This window comes from Leuresthes tenuis, unplaced genomic scaffold (assembly GCF_036924035.1).
Source record: "Leuresthes tenuis unplaced genomic scaffold, fLeuTen1.0.hap1 SCAF_11, whole genome shotgun sequence".
Classification (NCBI taxonomy): Eukaryota; Metazoa; Chordata; class Actinopteri; order Atheriniformes; family Atherinopsidae; genus Leuresthes; species Leuresthes tenuis.
In genome coordinates, this window is record NW_027325365.1 from 9,774,818 (window position 1) to 9,798,269 (window position 23,452).

The 23,452-nt window shown below is 36.5% G+C and overlaps 1 protein-coding gene across 1 annotated transcript in view; it reads left to right on the forward strand.

Moving 5' to 3' along the window:
* The first annotated feature begins 3,471 nt into the window (after nucleotides 1-3,471).
* gfra4b (GDNF family receptor alpha 4b) overlaps nucleotides 3,472-23,452 on the forward strand; it is a 54,011-nt gene continuing 34,030 nt past the window's right edge. Inside the window, exon 1 of the mRNA XM_072395367.1 lies at nucleotides 3,472-3,884. Within this exon, the coding sequence (XP_072251468.1) occupies nucleotides 3,842-3,884 (43 nt within the window). The 5' untranslated portion in view covers nucleotides 3,472-3,841. The remainder of the gene's footprint in view (nucleotides 3,885-23,452) is intronic.

Here is a 23,452-nt window from a genome sequence, read left to right on the forward strand (position 1 = left end):
TGACAACAATGCATACAGGAATAACTGGCGAACTACCATATATGAGAAGCCATTCAACACAGTTGTCTGTTGGGAACTTGCTAATGCTGCAGTGGAAAAAGCAACTATGTAAAGAATAGATTTAATTCCATTTGATTAAGATGGTCTAACAATATTACACCTGTCTTACAAGTTACCAGTATGATAAAACAAACTAACATTTAGCTGCGATAGTTTGAGCACTTTTTGTTTGATACTGGGACAAAATAAAAACATGTGAATTGGACAACTTCTCACAAAAAGTTCCTGATTTTTTTCTTCTCTCTCTTTTTTTTTTTTGCAATATAAGCTCTTGAGAATATCTACCTTAAAAGAGTTGAAAGGAAAGGAGTTTGGTGTTTTTGTTATTAATGTTTTGGACCAATCAGTATCATATTGTTTGTTTTAAGTATAAATCAAAAACAGCTGCTCCCACAGAAGTTTGGCATGGATGATTATAGCTATATCAGCCATATCAGAACTGGAGAATATTCATTCATTGCAATAAGAGTGATGAATGAAACAAGATTTTCCTGGTGATGAGGATCTTTTAGTTGTTCTTATGACTGGCTCGAGCAGGAGTTTTGTTTTACGAACCAGCTCTGCTCCATTGATCTGATTGATTGAAGTTGGCCCATGACAGACATATTGTTCATCCAATCACCAATTGTTTCCCAGATGGATCAGTGTTCCATGCCATCTGGAGCATCAGGATGGCCTTGCTCTGCCCTACTTTAGATAAAAATAACAATGCACAAAGAGAGCATATCCTCCACCAAGGTCATTGCTTTATTCTGAAGGTAAGGAAAAATATTCCTGATCAACGTCAGCATGTGATGGGTTCTTCATCCTTCTCCACTAGATGTATCTAACACAGCTTACAAGTTTTTGGCCAGTCTTATTGACAAACAGACATACACACGCAGACAGGTGAAAAACGGTGATGAGAAATTTGGAAAAAGATAGAATTGATCCATCTTCAGGAATTTTAAAACCTTCAAAAACACCACATAAGGTAAACATCAATCAGCACATTTTACTTCACAGTTGCTGAAAATGAAGCCACAGAATTACAAGTGAACTCCGCGTTTGGTTTGGAGCAGTTAGGGGATTTCAACAAATATTTACAGCTCCGATGCTTTGACACAGAAATGAATACAGACGCAATAACAAATCCCTCATTAATGTTGTGTCCTCAGTGCTATGGCTCACATAGACAGAAAATCAATGTGGCTTTGCCTAAAGCTAGATCTAAGAGCTGTCCATCTCACCCATTTACATTGTCTGCAACAACCCTTCATATTGAAAGATTATAAAAAGAAACCCTGGACCAAATGATATCTGTAGGACAAAACAAAGTTCCCCATGAATGTATCTTGTTTAAGATACTGAAACGCCACATTTCAACAAGAGAACTGACAGCTGAGGTGATTCAGATCACGTTTGAGCTGCAGTTTTTCATTTATAAGAAAAAGGAAATCCCATTGCAACAGCAATCCACTATGAAGAGGTGAAGAAAAAAAACCCAATGACATACAAAACAAGACATTAATGGTTTGGAGGAAAATAATAATTTTTTCTCTAATCCTCCCTGTATAGGCCTCTTTCATTTCTGCACATTTAAATGTTGATTTGAATTAGAGATGCACACTGCAAATGTAAGACTCCCATGGCACTGAGTTTCTCTTTAAAGATTCACAGAGCAGCTTCGAAGCCTATCCCCCCATGTTGAAGCACTCAAAGTCCCAATAGTAATGTTAATATATTGTTCCAGATATTCTCAAAGCAAGCTTATTAGAGAGTGAAAATTACAATCGTTGAGGCGTAAAGACATTTTACAGTTACAGTTTTTCCAATTTGATTCCTCAGCAAAAAATGAAATAAAGACTTGAAACAACAGGGGGTTTTAAAATGCTTGAAATCACGTTGCCAAGATTGGACGCACTGGCGAGTAGGAGCTATACTGTACATTGCAGTAAAGATCATACTGACTTCCTGAAATGGCTCTTCTGAGATCTTCAGTCTTTCTTTGGTACACAGCTGGATCATCCTTTTGGACCTCTGGGTTGCTTTATAGACATAGACACACACACGCATATATAAGCACACACACTAAGGCAGGCTGATCCAACATGGTGTGCCTTTGTTATCTGCTCCTCACCAGCTTTGTTTGCATGGATCATCTGGAAACTTCATTTATTTTTGCAGTTTTTGATCGGCAGTAAAGAGGTGGAGAATCTAAATCTAAATCTACATCCTGATCCAAACACCACCTTTTTCTTTTTTCTTTTTTTTTTTGCTATTTGAGGTACTCTGAACCATAAAAAGAATAGATGGTGGAAAAAGTGAATTCACAGTTGAATCAATAACTGTCTGTTTCAAAACAGTGAACAGCTCTGAAAATCAAGCACTGCAGTTCTGGTTGTCAGTAGTCACCAGGAGCTGGACCCACTATTCCTCAAGGGGCTCATGTGTTTCTGCTTTTGTGTAAAACAGCAAAAATCCTGTGCAGTTTCTGATGAATGCAGTATTTGTTTTTTTTTTTAAAACAAAATCTAAAATGTATTTGGAAACGTCCACATCTACAAAGGCTTTCCAAGTGATTCACATGATATACAAACTGACCTATATCCCTGTTAACATGTGAAAAGCTATATGACCTGACAGGAAATCTTCCTGCCTGCCTGTCTGTTTTATTTAATTTTTTGTTGATGTTGTTGTTGTCTATTTTTGAATTGTATTACTAATTAGGGGCGTGCTGTCAACACAAATTTTGACTAAGAGCACTCAAACTTTGTCCAATAAAAACTTAAAACTGTAATGTGTGTCAAGAAAGTCTGCCTCTTCATAGAGTTCTGCCTTATGCAAGAAAATATCAGCAAAAATAACTGGTCAAATAGCTGTACCTAGAAATTTAACTGCACAAATACACCCCATATTAAGGTTTTCAGTATTGTCCTCTGCCTCAAGTAACAGCTATCTTTGTTTTGTTGTTTTCCATTTTTCATTTTCATTTGCTCTCTGTAACGCAAATTAATTTTATGTAAAGCAAGCTGAATGACAAGTGTTAGGCCTTGGGTTGATAAAAAAGCGTGAGGGAATAAATGGTGCTAATCATGGCAAACCTTTGTATCACAGTCATCCAATTTATTCAAGAAATGTATAAAACTATGAAGCTGTTTCAGTGATGTCATGCAGAATTAATAGGATATAAAACATATTGTAATACAATATCACAAGAGAATGAGTCTATGTAAGAAAATAGTATAGCGGAGGAGATAATCCACAATAAACCAGGATACACATAATGTCAATCTTCACAGGAAGAAGATAATCATGTTTCCGTTGCAGAATCACAATTAAGCCGCTGTATCACCGCTAAGCCCTCTCCGTGTAACCGGACTGCTTAACGTCCGTCCCTGAACAAACAGTTCTCACTCCCTCCCTCCCTCCCGTATGGCAGTGCTTCTTCCCAACGCTCAGCATCTCTCCAGCATCAAGGAGCTGTGCGACCACCTCGATGCGCAACAGAAGGCTCACAACAACGGACCATACAGCGCACAGGACAACTTTGACTTGCAGCATTACGCATGGCACTGCTTTTGCGCAAAAGCGCGACTGTAAGGGCGTCTCGGAACAAAGTGTTGGGATTCTAAGATACAGAATTATATAATCCTGCCAAAAGACTTACTAAGGGTTTTTTAAGAGACAATTCTTTGCGCAAATGATTTCCAAATGCACTGTAGGATATAATTCTTATAGCGTGTAAATATCCCGCTGTAGGTGTAGAAGCTCCGACGCATAAGGTGAAATTCAGACAGTGATGGATCTGTGGGGAGTTTATCTGTTTCATCTCTTAACTTTGGGTAAGTAAGAACTTTCTTTAAAAAGAAAAAAAACTAATTCATCCATTGGTATCAGTCTTTAGTTGGGAAATTAAGGCAAACATGCGGCATTCGGCTGTGATTGAAAATCTGTGATCAAATAATTCAGGAAGAGTTTATCGTCCGTTCCTTTCATCTATGTTCTGCATGAAGCTGTTTGATTACTACTGCTGTATTGTTGCGTTTTAATTATTCAACACTAACTGTTTAACAGTAACATAGATCACTGGACACAAATCAGCTGGTTTCCACGGCACTAAATGGTGGATTATGCAAAGCAGTTTTGCATACAGCTAATGTGTTGAGGAGTGTGCGTGCATGCCCCACACGCACATGTGCGTGCATGCTTTTGGTGTCTGTGAATAATATCTTTCTATAATCATTTATAATAACTGCATTTTTATTAAGGTCACTAAGCTGCCAGGCAACTTTTAAACGTGTATTACAAATCGTTTGATTATACAGCAAATACTTATTTAATTTGTATTTTTTTTCACTCTCACACTGAATGATATAGAGAGTTATATAGGAGAGTTGCTTTTTTTATTTTTTCCAGTAAATCCTCCAAAAGTGACCACTGGTAGCAGTATATCAATCAATGCAGTGAGTGTCATTGAAGTACTTGTTCTCTGTGTAATTGAATGAAGCTGGAATATTGATTTTTGTGGCAACAATACACAGTCTGGAGAGAGGAGAGGTGTGTGTTGGAGTGTCTCTTTGTCACTACACACAAATGTGTCAATCTCAGTCCTGCTGCCAAGGTGCCAACTAATGTGATTATATCCACTGATGGCCACAACAGCCGAGAGGATCACTGTCTTTTTAACTGACACCAGCTTTCCTACTTAACAAAAGCAGCAAAATGCATTGCAGCACAACTTAACCTGTTATACATAATTAATATGCCATCCTCTTTGGAAGTCATTCATTAAAGAAATGGAAGGAGATGCCAGTAAGAAATGGCAAATGGAAACAATACATATTGATCTCTGACAAAAGCACTTTTCTTCTCTGAATGATTTGGCAGGTAATGAATGATTAGAAGCTGACAAAGACACTGATGTTCTGCAGCCATTTACTTAAACAAAATTCCCTATATATATATATATATATATATATATATATATATATATATATACACATACATACACACATATACATATACACATATATGTGATAAAAAACACAAAGTACTGCAATTGGTTTACACTGCTAATTCTTCTTGTTTGCCTGTCTTCTCAAAATAGGTAAACAACTGCGAAGGGTCAAACACTATGCTATATTTGCATGACTCAACCCATTTATGCAGAATCCTGAGGCATTTTTGTCACATCCATAGCTTCTTTGGATAGAAAACTAAATTCACATATTATCTACCTCTCCTAACTACTCCCAGATACCTGCAAGCCACAAAAGAATGTGCGCAATTCTCAAGAAAGAGCTCTTAAGGTAAACATCAGTATTTCTCAGCTGGAAATAGTGGCCATCAGAGGCGAGGATTGTTGTGCTAGTTTTTGCCTTGTTGTTGTTCATTGTTTAGTGAAATAAAGTGACAAGATAGAAAGAATTCTGTTTTTATTTGTGCTCACAAATAACTACACAGAAATAAAGAGAAAAAGTCTAAGCAGGTTTTTTCAAAATAAAAAAAAAAATCATAATTCTTGAGTTTAATTTTTGTAAGTATTTGTGAGAGATAGTCATAAATTCAAAGTGTTATTAATATGGAAGCAAACGCATCAAATGTTGTGGAAATAAAGCACACCCTCTGTCAGATCTAAGGTCTTACGTATTAAGACATAATAATAAATCATCTGGTCCTTACTAGGTCTTGAAAATATGTAAATCAAAACTATATAAAAAATACAGAAGTAGTGCGTGAAGAACTAAGTATATCACATGATTCAATGCCTTTAGCAGCAATAACTTGAAGTAAATGCATTCTGTATGATATTATAAGTCTCTCACGTCATCGTGGAGAGGGTTTTGGCCTGCTCTTCTTTAGAAATTTGTTTAATTTCATTAAGGCTTTTCTTTTAAATCCACAGCTCCCTAAAAGTCTGAGGTCTGGACCTTTGATTGAATCGTTGCAAATCTTTGAGACATTCTGTTGGAGATTTGCTGCTGTGTTTAAAATAGTTGTCCTGTTATGAGACATGGTTTCAGCCACATCCCACCTGTCTTGCCTTAATACTAACTCTTATATTACAAGAATACTTTGGTACACAGAAAAGTTAATGGTGGACTCGGAGACTGCAAGATTTTCTATGGCTGCAAAACAAGCCCAAACCATCAGATTGTCTTGTGGTTTGTTCAGATGTAACTTTACAAACCTGAGCTGTGCTGCCATTTTCTTTTTAGTGAGAACACTTCCCGCAAACCAAACTTGTTTGGTGTTTTTCTGTTATACTATCATGAACTTTCATGTTTTAGCATGCTAACTGAGGGTTGTGGAGTCTGAAATGTAGCTATTGTTGTATTTTATTTTGTAGTATCTTAAAATGAGCTTGGCATCCATTGACGGTCATCTTTAATATTTTCACTTGTGATTAAAGTTTCACTGTAGAATAATAGACTCCAGATTGTTTGGAAGTGGTCTAATAACTGTTTCCAGATTGAAGAGCAGCAACAGTTGCTTCTCTAAGATCATTGCTCAAGTTTTCCTTCTTGACATTATGTTAACACACCTAAATGCTGCACACCAGCAAACTGTCAAAGCTTCTGCTTTCATAGATGTGGTCATTCTTGTTGATGTTCAGTTAATTGAGTGCATTTGATTAGCAACACTTGGCTGCTACTTAGCCTCTGAAAACCCTTTTGATATGGATGTACTTTTTTGTACAGAATTTTGGCTTAGTTTTTGCTAAATAAATGACACAAATGACATGTTTTCTCATTCATCTTAGGTTTTATTTACCAGGTTTTAGGACCTTGAATGATCCAGATGAAAAAGAAAATCCTGGTAAATAAAACCTTAAAATGATCAATATTCAAAAGCATTTTTATGGCTTCACATGAATATCCCAAATATGATCAATCTCTCAGGGATTCTTTCAATATGGGAGAATATTATTGCTGGATCTGTTTTATATAATTCATACAAATTATTTGATTTTTTTAAAACTTTTCATGTCTACAGACTTACAAATGAACTGATCAGTGGTACAAACAATAATCTATAAGAAGGATAATCAGAATTATTTTACAGCCTTGGAATAATTACAGGTTCAACTCACAGCAGGAACTGAGACTGGTGAAATCACCTCGAATTATGCTCCATCTGTTCCATTAAATCAGCCAGTCTCTTGATGTTGGTTTGTTAAGCCTGTTTGTCAAGGTGCTGCATTCCAGCTGGGATCTGGTTTGTTGGTCTGAGCTATGACATGAACCTTGAGTAGGGATGATATGACATGTCAGACATGAATCTAGCAGAGTGTCAGTTATGCATTCAGAGAAGCCGTAGAGTTCAAACTCAGTTACTGTGGCTTCCTCTGATATGGAAAATAAAACATGATTTCAAGGCAAGAAGCTGCCTGTTCCTGCTTTGATATTATCTCCATGATAAATGTGTGATGGAGCTCATTTTGACAGTTACATATTAAAGCTTTAAATTATATAGAATTAAACACAATTGTGCAAGGTAAGTTTTATTTCTAACGTTTTCTAACTATTTCTCAGTATTATTTCAAAATGACAAATGATACACTCCAGTCACATCACAAACATTTCATCTCATGGTGCAAGGCCAAATACAAGGACAAGGTGATTGTATTTAATATTAATAGGCGAAAGAGAAAAAGTAAGAAATGTTGTCAAATGGCACACAAGCTAGTAAGGTTAAAAGTCATCTTGGAGCTGCCACATATGTTCAAATTCAAGATTAAGCTTTGAGAAGAAAAGATAAAAACATATAGGCCTGTCGTAGCTTTTTAGTTTGTTTTTAGGTTCCGTAAAGGGAGCAGATGTACTGTTCTTAACCTCCTTCTTCTCCAACAAACTTGATTTTTAACTGCATTCAACTTCAACTTCCATCATGCTACATTCTTTGATGTACTTTTTTGACATTACATGAAATGACTTGAATATAGATAAGTACTGTCAGGCATGCTATTTCCTGACATATAGGCTATCCTCTTGTTTGGGGATTTGTCAGGAATCTCATTTGAAGCAGATAGTGGGCTACCCATGGTGATGAGACAACTAAGCTCATGCTATCTTGATGTGGGAAAAATGGAGCAGCTGCGTAATCCCAGTAAAGTATTGAAGTGTTACCCTGGTTAGGGGAGATTTATTGAGAGATTAGTACCATTCCAACACATAATGCCCATTTATAACAATACACATTTTAACCTTCAAGTTCACTGTTAAGGTGGGTCAAATATGTCATTGTCAAAGTAAAGATCAGTTCACATTACTGTAAAAAGGCACTTTATGATTTCATATGCCTAATTATTTCAGAGCAATGTCTTTATGGGATGTTAATCATATTTCAAATATTACGTGGTCAACTTATAAAGAAACTAATGAAATACTCCAAATCAAAATAAATGTATTAATTAATTTTATTTTTGAATGTGAGGACTAAAACTTCTCTCTTCAAATAATCATGGTTTCATAGTACGGTACCTATATCATGAGTGATTTACTATGAAGCGAGATTTGTGACTTAGTGTGGGAGCCTAAAGTCATTTTTCAGTGTCATGTTGGTCTTTTTAGCCTGTCTAGATCACCATAATCGCCCAAGTTGATCGCATAACCTACACTGGAGCAATTTTGTGTTCAGAGTTTCTGAACTCTTTAAATCTTCTGTAAAAAGCTTGATCCTTTCACTGGTTTTTATCCTGATATTTCAGACAGCAACAGGTCATCATGCAGAACTACTGAATCATTGCTGATGGCTGACATTATGACCAAACTGAAAGTGCTTGCAATCTAATTGTCAAATAAAAGATGGAAAATCAAAAATTCAACTGTGATTTTAAAATTAGTCAGTGAATTTGAATTATTCTGAAACATCAGCACTTCAGTCACCAAATCTCATAATTTTTTAGCATTTAATCTATTAAATAGTTGGAAACCTGAGCCAAAAATCAACCTTTTTGATGAGACCATTAATGTTGAAGACACAAGCTGATTTACAGCTGAAGGAAGAGGTTACAATATATGAATTCTGTTGAGTATAATGCATGTCACTAAAGGAGCTTTGTTTCAAACAAACTGCAAGGTGTGCTTCAGGTTACCATGGGAAGCATATATTTTCATGGGAACATATGTATTCAGCTGGGCTATATATATTTTTATAATTTGTCTGTGCCATACTGCTGATATTGGATCTAACACAGATTAGAAAATGAGTCCATATGTCAAAGATATTCTATTAATAAAAAGTACTTAATTTGGATTTGGAGACTGAGATGATTTATATTTCATTTTAGAATGGTGTCGGAGCTAAATGCATTTCTTGAGTAAGAAGTTAATTGTTTTGTAACTTGTTCGGCTAAACATAAAAATCAGACGTATAATGAACTAACTACTTTGCACAATTAGCAGTTTGTTGATATAATTCCTCTATGAGTGTGCAGTTCCTGAGACGATTTATGTATTCTCCAAAGGTGCTCATTCCCACAATCAGGCAGTCGGTGTATTTTGTGCAGAAAAAGCTTCAAATGACGTATGAAACACTCCTTTTTATGTGAGTGCTTACAGAGTCAGAAGAACAAAACACCTTCTTGCGTGAAGCAATAAAGTTTTATAGCAAGACAAACTGCAGCTGCCCAAATGACTTGCATGTTGAAAAAACATAATGAAGGTCAGATTGATTTCAGGCCTGTTTAAACAGTTTTAATGTTTGTGCGCTGTACATTGAAAGAAATGTTCACTCAAACCTTGTCCTGACACAAAGTCAGGAAGCCATGACATAATTTTTTTTAAAACCAAGAGAAACCCTGCAGGGTTGAAAAATTGAGCCAACACGGGACAGACAAATTGTTCAGTTCTGAGAATGGCCACTAGATTCACAGCCAAAATAATATTTACAGTCTGCTGTAGCAGTTCTCAAGCCAATTTCTGTGTTTGTGAGAACAGAACATCTGTACATCGGACTGAATTTTTGTATTACTCACCTCAGACAAAAAATTACGCATGATTATGACCACGCAAGTATGAGAGATGATAGAGGAATAATTCACAAGATTGCCAACGAAGAGACTTGGCTTATAGCCTGGTACCAGAATTTTCAATACACTGCTGGTCTATTATTGTTACACCTATGTGAGTACCACAATACCAAAAAAAATTGTTTGGTTTACATGCATCTTGCAACAGTGACATAACATTTGCTCCAATTTCATGTTTATCTATTTAGATGTTGATTGATTTCTTTTGACCTGCCCTTCAACTGCAGAGGGAAAAGTTATTATCCGTGTTAAAAGTGATGCTAAGGGGTTCTGATCAAGCATCCATATGCAGCAATTTGGCTCTGAAAATAGGTTGTACTAAATACAGTATTTAAAATGTATTACTAATTAGATTGTAGTTTTGCAAATTGTATTTTTCTCATTTAATGACAGACTTAGAAAAAAAAGAGGAAAATATTAGGAAAATGTGGTTGCAGTTGGTAGTATTGTTGCCTCACAACAAAAAGGTTAAAACAGCAGCAGGAGCCTTTCTGTGTGGGGTATGCATGTTCTCTTTGTGTCTGCATGGGTTTTTCCATGTGATTTCCTCCCACTGCCCAAACCCTACATGCTAGGCTAACTGTTGAATCCAATTCCAATTCGTGAGCCGCTATCTGATGGCCTGTCTCTTGCGTGCCACACTTCTTGCCAAATGTTAGCTAAGACACCAAGCTTAATACCCCACAGCTCTAAACAGAATAAAATGGGTATAGAAAATGGGTGAATAGTTTAATTCATAACTTTATTTAACTGTCCTAATGGCATCTTTGCTGAACTTTTAAAACAACTTATTACTAGACCTCGGGGTTTAGGGTAATATCTAATAAACCTCAGGCTATCCAGAATATAAAACTATAAAGGGTATGAGTTTTTCATCTAAAATATCAATAAAGTACATGGGAGCAGCAGTCATTTGCTGAGGTTAAAAGCTTCAGAGACAGAATGGCTATTACACTTTTCCTGTGGGCTGCCTCTGTTCTACTGCCATTCTCAAAAATGTATTTTATATTTAATTATTAAGGTTTTTAAATCTGCTGTTCCCACAGTGGTATTCACCTACGATCAGCTTTGACCTTTATTGGTGACATTATTCAATTTCTCACACAATTGTCCAATTGTAATATTAAACTATGATAACTGTATATAAAGTTTGAGAGTGAAAGAGTTTCTCACAGTAGAAAAGTCTGAAAGTCTGAGACAGACAGTTACACTGTGAGAGGCTGCTGAGGGAGAGTGAAGGCAAAGACATGTCATTGATTAGATGTGATGTATGTGGTTGAAAAATAAATGAGTCTGGGTTTAAAGCCCTAATCCATTATTGTAGTCGATTTCCTCCAGTTATATCACAGGTAACTAATTACTGAGTAAGTTTACATTTTGAGATTTATGTGATTGAAGACATCCTATTAGATGAAAATAACCAACAGCTCATTTGGCAAAGCACAGCATACCAAGATTTTCCAAGTTGTTTAAACCTGCTGAAATCAATGATCATATAACAGTAGATTGGAGTCAAATTATTTCCTTATCTAAAATGTTACACTCATAAATTCAAACACGGACATATTGTAATTATCACCCAAAAGCTGCAGTTTCCTCTCAGCTGTACAGAGTATTTTGGAGTTTCCGTAATAGAGGCATACCACCCACAAATTCTTTTTGGCTTTTTACTACATTACCTTCAATGTTTTGTGACCGTAAATAGCTGACAGCATGGTGCTTTGTTAGTGCCTAGAAAACTTTGAGTTCCACTTGTTAAAACCAGCTGTTAAAAACAACCAAGCATAGGTTTACCAGTGCAGATGTGTTAAAGTTCCTTTGTATCCACTGTTATTTCTCAGCCTACATTTTCCTGCATTAGGCACATACTATCTAAAGCCGACACATAATGTGCTCACATTACATAAAGGGCTAAACAGGCTCCCAGCCTGATACAAAGCCTGGGAATAACACCTCTATTTAGCTTCAGTGATGAAGCAGTCTCTGCGTCTCTTCTGGCATGGCTATCATGAATAGTTTACATGTATGTTTAGTTTATGTTCACAGAGATGTGTAACTTATTCCTTTTTGGCTGCAGCTCTATATACCACAGACAGCACAATATTTTCAGATTTCCCGCAAAATGCTGTTTATTCAGTCCAACAGCTTTCTTTTTTTCCTCTGCTGTTGCCAAGAAACTAGCAAACCTTTTGCTTTGATATACGGTAGTTACTTTTTTCTATTGTAACAATTTTTTTCTTACCATTTCCCTTTGCATTTTCTTTTCTCAAACAAAATTTGAGCATCATTTTAAGGTTGACTTGACATTATGTACCTGAGATATATAATTTGCAAATCAGAGGCAACTACAGTAAAAAAAAAACAATATCTTTATTTCTCAAATTACGTGAATGATAAGGCTAATGATTATGGTTTGGTATTATCAATGCATTTGACTGAAGATAACTGCTGCTCTGTTGCTTTTGAAGTAGGTCTGTGATTGCTAATTTCCAACTGTGTTGGAGGAGAGTGGAGGTTACTGGTTGATTTACTGGCTTTCAGCTTTTTTATGCTTATTATTTAATTGGTAATTAAAAATAATCAGTATACCTTAACTGTGGATGTCTACTAAACTCAATTTTAACCACATTTAAAAAATATTTCCTTTTTGGAACTTTCTATTTCACAGTGAGGTGCACTAAAAACCAAAGACTTTACACAAATGTCTTCATACTTGGAGCAAAATTTGCTCATAGAAACTTCTGAATAGACTTTGGTTTGATTATTGATTAACACTGCACGCATACAAAAAGCTTGCCTTCAATAAAGATAATGGGACCCACGAAGGATACATTAAATGCCATAGTTTGCAGGGATATGCATGAGATTAAATAAATTAAAAAAATGATGTACAAACAGCATCCTTTAGTAGCCTATGGTGCCAAAATAAAATCCTTTTAAATAACTTTTCATCTACATAATTAAAAACTGAAACACAGTGGATGGTTAAAAACAAAGCCTTTGGTTTGTTGAGTCAGGTCAGGCTCATGCAAAACCAGCCACGGACAAAGGTTTTGGCATGAAAAGCTAGTGCAGTTAAAGCTGGTGGAACAATCTTACTCATGGTTAAATACTTTGTTTGTTGAGGAAAAAAAAACAATGGTTAGTGGTTGTACAAAATTCCTCGACAAAGTAAATTTAGTTTTGTTTAATTTGAGTGCTTTCCATTTCTTATTGAGCAAACTGTTTTTCTCAATATGCTATTTGTGGTGCTGGATGAAATTGTGGTATTTAAAATAAAATAAATAACATACACACACAACAGACAACTATAAAAGGTTTTCCTTAAAATTAACTCAATTTATGTATGGTATGGCTGTTTTAATTGTCATCTTTTTGGATCAGTGACAGAAATCTCAGATGTGATTCTCTACTACGTGGAAGAAGATGTTTGTCATACCAATGTTTTTTTTATACTCACAAATCGAGAAAAACTGTGTAGCAATTTAAGAATGTAAAAAAAAAGCATCAGTAGTTTTTTCAAACTCCAGTGACAGTAAAAAATGGTTGTCCTTCAATCTGCCTAGTGCAGTTATAGAAAACTGCTGATGATGTAGAGACAGAAGGTGAAAACGATACAGCACATGCACAAATAGAACTGGCTAGACTAAAAGCTGGGTCTCCTTTTCCATTAGACCTGTTAGGGTAATCAGAAAATGGCTCTCAGGTTATAGGCATACAATGGCCTCTAAGGGCTAAACTGAGGCTAATTAGCTGAGAGTGTATAAGTGGTTATCCTGAGAAAAAGACTGTTCCAGACTAGAAGGCAGAGCCTCATTGTCACAATATTTCAAATAGAGGGCTTAAGCTCCATTTCCTGCCTTCGTCTTGTATTTCTGGGACACTGTTAGATCTATTTGAGGAGATTTAAGTTTCATGAGGATAGATAGAGGTGAATCTTGGAAGAATAAACAGGACAAAGTCTCTTTGAACTATCCTTTGTTCTTGAGTTAGTTTACTCAGGTTTTAATCTTTTGTGAGGAATACTTGTCATGTTAACAAGTGACAAATTTTAACTTTTAAATTTTAACACAGCAGTTGCATTGACTTTATCAGCTCAAGGAAGATGTAATCCAATGAAAACAACACGATTAGAAGATGTGGACCTCTTAGAGTTAATTTTGAACTTTGCTTGTTGATATGGTGGGGTTCTTTGTTTCCTATTTTAACGACTTTTTGCTTTAATAACCACATTTTTAAATAGATGAATTCTGTATTTTTCAGATAGAAATGATTGCCACTCGTAATCATTCCCTCATGCCCTTCCCAATCTTTCATTGACGTAAAAATTACTGCCATGCTGTCTGCATTTTTTTTAATAGACAGCAGGATATTGTGTCAGCTGTAAGTATTTTTTGAAAGTTCGTGGTAAATCTGGAGGTAAATAGGAGGAAAGTTTAGCAACCAGTCTCAAAGCCAGTAAAAATACCTTAGACGACAGTGCTTTCAAATGATGGATGCTGTTGCCTGCTATCATTGTGGTAGCAAAACAGGTTTTCTGACAGGCAGGATGAATAAACTCAGTAACTGAACTATTTGATATCTGTAGCAATGCATATGTACCATAGGCCATATGATTGCTACTATTCAATTAAAATAAGTGCAGCGTCAGACTTTATAGTATTTAATTACTGTTTCAATGTTTGTTTACATACTCAGGCAAGTAAATTACACCACACTTCAGCCAGCAAATGGAATAGTTTCTTATCAGAGTTTCCAGACTAGACCATACACCAGCTCAGCTATGGCACCAAACAGTTTTTCAGTGAAATTAATTTGGCATCTTATGCCTTGGAGGATCTTCAGTTAATCAAATAATTGAAATCAGGTGTTGGCCTTATTGTAGTCACAATAAAAAGGAATGACTGGTGATACTTGTCTGCTCAAAATAAATTGAATTATTGTCTGGACTGAGGAATATTAAGAAGGAGGGATGGCAAAATAACTATAAGATCACTGCCTAACAGCACTCCGAGGAATGTGTGGGGTATTGTGTTCTCAATCTGAACCATGTGACTCAAATGTCGTCATAACAACTATACAGCCTTCGAGGAGAGGAGATATGTTAGTGGTCACACAGTACTAAATGCATTTATTATATGTGAACCACATACTTATCAGGAGAACAGTATAATCAGTAAATGACTCAAAAAAGCTGTTTTTCTTTCTAGAAAGGCCAAAGACAAAACGGAAAAATAAATTTCATAACTAAATTCCCAACATCAATGTAACTACCAAGCTACAGGTGAATGATAGATATTCAGTTCTGGTCAGAATTTTCAACACCTCTAAATCATAAGAAGAGGATCTTGAATAGATGCAGCATTTTTGCAGCAGCGTTCAAGTACTGTCAAATGGTGAAATAAAAGACAGAAAAAAAGGAACCTGTAGTCATTACTGGTACCTTACACCATTATTTTAGTGTTACAGTTATATATTATATGCAGAACATTTGGTAACAGCAATTTGCTAATGTTTCTGGAAGCCTCCTGCACCTGTTTGCTGGTAGTTTCTCCATACACTTGCATTGCAAAGTATTCAAGCTCTATGCAGGAGCCTGTTATGCAGTGGCAGGTGTAAGCTCTCTCCAAAGATTTTCTGTGGGATTTAGGTCAAGACTTACTACTGGCGAGTTTAAAACAGTCAATATTTTCCTGTTCTACTATTCTTTTATGCTGCTGGATGTGCCCTTAAGGACTTTGTCCTGCTGAAAGATCACATTGCTTTGATACATTCAGTGCCTGCAGTATAAAAAATTATCACTACATTGTAGCATTTGGAATGCAGCCCCACAGCATGATAGAACCTCAGCCACGTTTCACTATAGCAATAGTGTTCTTTCTCATCTTCATTTTGTTTTGGTGTCTATATGCAAACTGATAAACTGGACTCTCAAAGTGTTCTGATTATCCCAAAAAGCTTTAGACTTCTCAATGAAAGTTTTAGCACAAAACATTCTTCTTTTTTTCCTCCTGCCTTCAAAAGTGGTGTCCGACCAATTCACTATACATGGTCCGCCTTACAACCTGAAGCTCTTAAGATGCCTTGCATATTTTTATTTTTTTTTACAGTCTGCACCAATATTCACAGAAATGTCTCTGACTTTCTTTATGCCTCCTGAAAATATCAAAACAGGTTTATGACTGTGACACTTCAACCTCACAAGTAGATTTTGTTTTTTCATTTTAGTTTGAGTAACTAAAATAAATTGAAAATGTGCCAGTCTTTTTGCCTGAGGTACATTCGTGTTTATATGTATTCCACCTCACTCTATTATATCCTTTCTTCGTTTTTGCTGCTCAGTAACGTTAGATTTTTTAAAATTATAATATTCCTCAGACCCCAGGCCTTTTTTGAAAATCATAATACAGATTTTATTCATGATGCTAAGCAACACAAGGTGTAGATGAAAACTAGCAAGAGCAAAATGTTGTTACTTAATGTTTCCAACATAGCAGAAGTTTTGTGTGAAGCTGTCCCTGTGTGAGGTATAACATCTGAAATGGTCCCTTTGACTTACTAAAGTGTAACTTTCTTGTTATGCACCATTGGCAGTACACAGGAAAAGTAATTTGAAATTATGTTTGTGGTGACTGAAATGTCTGTTTTTGCAATTCATCAGTGAAAGGGACTCTACAGAACATTTAGAAATGATTGAAATTTAATCTAGACATTCAGGACATGTTTATATTGCAACAATTTCATTCCACAAAGAAACTTCTAGATGGTTACACATGCTCTGCTGTGCAACATTGCAATGAGAAGATTATAAAGGCTGGACTGAATGCTGCTCGAGTCCTGCAGCCTTCCAAGAAAGGAAATACGCCATTACCAAAGCAGCAGACAGGAACCAGCTGGAGGGCACCTGTCTGAGTGCGCTGCATTGGATTTACAACATCTGCTTCGTGCAGGAATAGATGCCACCTCAGTTCAACAAAGCCTTCTTAACAGTTTCAGACTAAGGAATGACACAGACAAGTAATTAATTGTTTTGTGTTCACAGGTGATTACCATCTCCTTTTGAGCTAAATGCTTACGAAGAAAAAGTTAGAAATCTTTATTTGTAATGACTGAAGATTTTAATCCATTTTGGTTGGAACTAAGGGCTGCATTGTGGTGTGGTGGTTAGCACAAGAACCAAGGGGGTTCTTGGTTTAAATCCCGTCTGGGAACTTGCTGTGTGGAGTTTGCATGTTATCCCTATGCATATGTGGGTTACCTCCGGGCTTCCTCTCACCCTCCAAAATCATGTATACCAGGGTGTACCTCGCGTCTTACCAATGAAAGCTGGAATAACAACTAACAACTAACTAAGTACAACTAATGTTGTACTGACTTTGCCCTGAAACTGATGTGATTAGCCTGTAGTGACAGATTCAGCAAATATCACATAAGTGGTGAACTAATTCCATCGTAGGCAGTTGATTTTTCACAAGAACATTTTGGTTGGCCAATCTATTTGAAACTGATTTTTTTTCCATGTAATGGATTTTCTCATGCAAAAAGCTATAATAAAGGTTGGTTATTACATTTGTATGCAAGAATTTAAATTTTATTTATTCTATTGTTTCACTGATATTTAAGGAAGAAAAAAATGACAAGAACAACATGTATCTGCAAAATTATTATTATTTTTTTTATTGGTATTGGTTCACTATTTCACAATCGGTGCATCCCCTACTTTCTGTCTACAGAGTACAGTAGAGTAAATGTCTCACTAACATCCAGTGTGTGACGAAAAGGTAGACTCATTTGTGGGGTGCTTTGACTGTCACTACCCCGTAGATCCAAATCCCTTACCTCTCAATGCTTTCCCAGGCCTTAATTAATTGGATCAAGAGATGCCACTAAACATTTGACAGTTCTCTGTGAGTGATAACAGTGAAACTGGGACCACTTTCCCGTGTACATGTCCCAAGAGATGAATCACTCCATATTAGGTCCATTGGCTTGATGCCACAGACTGCCTGAGGGATTCAACTTTTCTGCTGTGATAAAAGCAAGAAGGCTACACTATAAAAGCTGCAGTGTTAGCGTGTCTTGATACATATGTCTTCATAATATTCAGCACAGTAGATCAACTTTATTCAACTCAGTCCTATTCTAGAATGTGTATCATCTATTTTGGTCAGTTTCACAATCAAGGCGAGAAAATTACACCAGGTGGGCTCCAAAATTGTAACATGCCTTTTCAAATTGTAACTAACCTTACATTTTGCAATATGTGAAACTGTCTTAAAATAGATATTGCAAAACTATAACATACAAAAAAAACTTTGTAAGGAGGTAAGAGGGCGTGGAGGCTGGTGTTATACTTGAATGTCATGCCACATTACCAAATTCAAGCTTCACTCAATCCAATATTCTCCAAGAACTTTTCAACTTTGCTATCAGTTACAGTTGTTTAGAGTTCAGCATAAAAAAAAAAAAAAACAAAGTTAGAAAATATCTAAATATATTAAGAAAAATATATGGTTTGGGAAATTAAACACAGAAATTTATATTGTAAATTTATGTGTTAACTGTCTTTTTATTTTGTTCTGATTTTCCAACATCTTTTGTAACGATTGACTTATGAGTGCCATAAATTAATCACTAAGCATCTTTTTGATCTTTAACAATGAGGACTGAGATGAAAGTTTACAGGTAGTGGTAGTGAATCTCACAATGTTGTGAGGCTGTGTACAGCTGCAGCTGTGAGTAATGATCAGAAGCAAAGACAGCTGCTCTGGTACTGTTGGAGAACCTCAGTTTACATGGTTTGCATAATTATAGGACACAGCTTGATACATTTTCCATAACAGAACTCCTTTGACCTACTAAAGAGGAAGGGAGCTTAGAATTAGTTGGGAGGGTGAGAGAAAACAGGAGGATGAGAACAAGGGTGTCTGTGCGAGTACTTTTAAACATGCCCTTCAAACAAGGTAGAACACCCGTTTAGGGATATGGGAAAAAAAAAAAAACAGAAACAAAAAATATGGTGATACTATAAACCAAAGGTCATGAAAAGCTGATGCTGCTTATTACAAGGTCACAAGGATGGCATGGCAGAACAAGCCCAGGTTCAGGATTAATATCCCATCCCATGAACTAGTTATCTCCACTCTGGACTATGCAGTAGGACAAGACACAGACACAATTAACTTTCAGCTAACAACAATCAGAAACAATGGCATATATGTACATGTTCAAGTATTTTTGTTCTGAATAAAACTAATTGTTACATAATATTTATGACATTTTATATGATACCAGTTGGATACCAAGGCTGACCTTTGTCATCTGTTCTATTCATACCCTTTATGGATGACATTCTAGGCACAGCCAAGAATCAGAAGATTTACAGTGCTCTAGACTTAGTATGGCATTGTTGCTTTTTGTAAATGGTGTTGTCCTTTTACACAGATTTAGCTGAAACCTCCAAATCACAGTGGGGCAGTTTGCAACAAAGTGTGAAGCAACTTTGATGAGAACTAGCACCTCCAAGTATGAAATGGGAATGAGTTGTTGCTTCAAGTAGAAGAGTTAAGAATCTCAAGGCCTTCTTCACGAGTGGGGCTACAATTTAGTGACAAACTGACATTATACCTGTCTGTGGTAGGGAATAGAGGGCTGAGGTGAAAGTAGAAGCTTTTTGTCTATCTAATTTCCAACCCTCACTTTATGAACTGTGGGTACAGATAAAAAGAACGAGATTACTAAAATAATTTAGGTTAGAATTGCTGCTCCTCTGCATTGTAAAGAGCTTGTTGAGGTGGTTCAAGTATCTCGTCGAGATGTCTTCCAGACGTCTCTCAGAGGAGGTGTTTTGGACATGCCCACTAGTAGGAGGCCTTGGGGGAGACAATTAACCACTGGAAATGACAATGAGGATGTGGCTTTGGAATGCCTTGGAGTTCCTCCCAGAAGAGCTGGAGGTGGATAGGGAGAGTGAGGTTAACTTCTTAACTTTCAACCATGTTGCCTCCACACAAGCCCTGGATAAGTAGTAGAAAATGGATGGATGAATATCAAGGCAGCCCTTTCAATAATGACATCACTGTTAGCTAGCAATTTTCAAATCTGGAAAAGCTTTCAATTGTCATGTGTGATGTTGGCAAGCCTTAAATGAACTTGGGATGGACTGACGACCCATCCAAGATGTTCCTCATCTCTCACCCAGTGGTTTCAGAGATAACCTTCTCCCCTGGACCCTGAATTGGATTAAGCAGGTACAGAAATTCAACGGATTAATGGATTGTAGATCTGGAAAAGTTCTATGCAATTATGATGCTGATATTACGCTGGGGAGTAAACACCCTCTTAAAATTGTAAAAGGCAGAGATTATTTCTAAAAGTCCTCTGACACTTCAAGTATTCATGCCTCCTATTTCACTCTGGCCTTGACATAAGGAAGAAGCTGGAAATATTCACATGACAGAAACTGTCTGATTGTTTTATGTCTCCACCACTGTCGCACTGAGATCATGCGAAGCAGAGAAACACAGCATGTGCTTAAATTCTCTGCTATTGCTGTGAATGTGGGTGGAAAGTGACATTGATTCCCAATGCAGCTTTTGTGTTGGATGCAGTGCTAAGAGACAATTCCATTATTATCTTTACAAAACATTTAGCTATTGTCCAGACCTCCTTTTGACTGCTATTAAAAAAGCTCATCTTTGCCATGCAGGCAAATAACCACTTTGATACAAATATATACATTCATTTCTTGAGCAGATTAACTCAACAGGAGACCTTGAACAGCTTGTTGGGAGGTGAAACTGCCTTCAGTATGAGTGAGCCTTAACAGTGTTGGTATTCAGGGACAATATCTGATTATCATACAAATGATAATGTAGCATACACTACAACTGAACCATGCAACCTTTTTGTCAGGATGCGTGGTGCAGGAAGGGAGGACCCAGATGCAGAACTTTGAAAATCAAAAAGGTTTATTCCAAAACAAGGACACAGGGCAAAAACGGAGGAGCAAGAACCAAGGACGTGGCTGAGCCGGATTATCAAAAAAAAAATCTGTGGCTAAACTAATGAGACAAGTGTTAGCAAAAACAAAACTATGGATAAATAACAAACAAGACTATGACTTAATTGTGGCTATGAGGCACAAACCTGACTTGACAATACGTGGCATGAACATGGAAGGTAACTGAGGATTTCACAATGACTGTGAGTAAACCTGGAAATTAAATACTGTGGGGAGGTGATTGGTGACGGGGTGCAGCTGTGGAACAGAAACAGGTGACTTGAGTGAAACCAAGTGACAAGGGAAAAAAACATGACAAAAAAATAAGATAATCAAAACATAAAATGGGACACTTTTGCTGCTGAATACTTTTCACTTTTCCATTCATTTTCCTTTACGAATTATTTTTCTTTTTCTCCTGAAGTCACAAAAACCTTTTTCATGCTAGAGACGCACATATCATATGAGTCTATTCAGCGCACAGTGAGAAATTCATTTAAGCAGCTGTCAAGACAACCAGAGGTTGTCGGTTTTAAACAAAGTGGCTGTCTGCTATATAGTTCCATATACTTTATCACCAAACTATAAATCCCATCATAACACATTTAATTACAACAGTTACATTTTAATTTCTCCTTGTTTTCTCCCTACTCTTACAACCACACTTGCATGTTTTCTATTTCTCTCTAAAGTGCTAACTTTTAATCATTCTGTTAGTATCACAAAGAATATTTTCATTGTAAAAAAGCCAGTACACTTTCCGGCTTGTTTGAAGTCCCAAACACAGAGGAGGTCAGTTCATTCGGAAAATATTCTATTCACTCTGAATTCTCATTTCAAAAATGTTTTGTAGCCTCTGCATTTCTCATCTTAGAAACATCGGAGTCTCATGAATAATGTAACCCTCCTACAGTAAGGTGTTATGGTCATGAGCTATTTTAGCATTTTCTCAGTCAACAAAAGAATGTTTCTTTTTTCTTAAGTTTGGAATAGAAAATAGTTCTAAATATCAGAACAATCATAAGCCACAACTGCTGTTATTACAAAGTGGAAACTATCTAAGACTTTGGGAAAATGCTCCTTTGATACAGCTGAATATTTAATAGAATAATATGCAATTAATTCCTTCAAAGATGAATCCAAAGAAAACTTTAAATCTGAAGCTCAGTTGATTTATGTTGTACTTGTGGTTGGTAATCTGCCCAGATTGATTGCATTGATTATCTTTATTACTGTACATTTCATGTAAACAACTTTGTACTTTTTGTGCAAGAGCCAGCTATTTTCTGACAGATTTGATAAATTCCAAACTGTGATTCAGCCAACATTGTCTATGGAGAAATATAATATAAATTTCACTTGTGTCAAGGGTATCTGACACAGCTCAGTCTCTGACACAGACCGCCCACTGAGGCGATTGTTGGTCTGAAAGGGGATCAAGCCAACGGGGCAACCATTCCAACACATCTGCAAAATATATCAGTCAATAATGATGTGGTATGGTGGTCAAGAGGAGATATTTGTTATGAAAGCAATCTCTGTAACTATCACATAGAGCAGAAATATGTAGTGTTGGGCTTATTTTTCCTTGGCATCAATACTTTGACTCTTACTGCTCAGTGGGCACTACATGTGCTTTACCCAGCTGCCAGACATTTCCTCTGAATACTCTTCCTAGCCATGTTTCCTTTTAATATGTCAAGTAAATGTGATACAATTAGAATCCAACACATCACTACCAACTGACAGTCAAGTTGCTGATGCCTTCAGACAGGTCCGTATTTGACGGGTAGACAACCTTCAGGTTCCCGTCTTGGTCGTCTTGGTTGACTGTTCGGACCTGTTGGATGATAAGTTGGCTGGAGGTTTCACTGGTTTTGATATGTTTCTAACTGCAAATTAGGCACCTTTCTGTAACATGGTTTGAAGTGAATAAACCGGGGCTGTTCAGTGTGGTCAGCAGATGGAGATCTATGAAATGTTGAGCATGGCTATATAAAAAAAATAGAATAGATGATTTATCGACGACTAACATGAGACAAAACCTCAAGAAAGAAGACCTAAACAGAACCAGTTCCCTTTGGCCATGTAAGGCAGAAAAACAGTGAGAGTACATTAGATTTTTCTGTTGAAATGAGTTTCTGTGGACAGCTATCATTGACCATGTTTCTTGTCTAGAAGCAGAAACAACTGATAATTCATAAAATGTTCTACTTCAGCGCTTAAATGAGAGTAACAAACTTACAGAAAACTGAGAATATTTTTGCAGTGTTGTCATTTACAACATTTATTTAAATGGGACACTTGTGTTTCTCATTCACCCATTCATGCACACATTCTTCCAGAGCCTCTTATTCGATAACGCAGTACTTAAT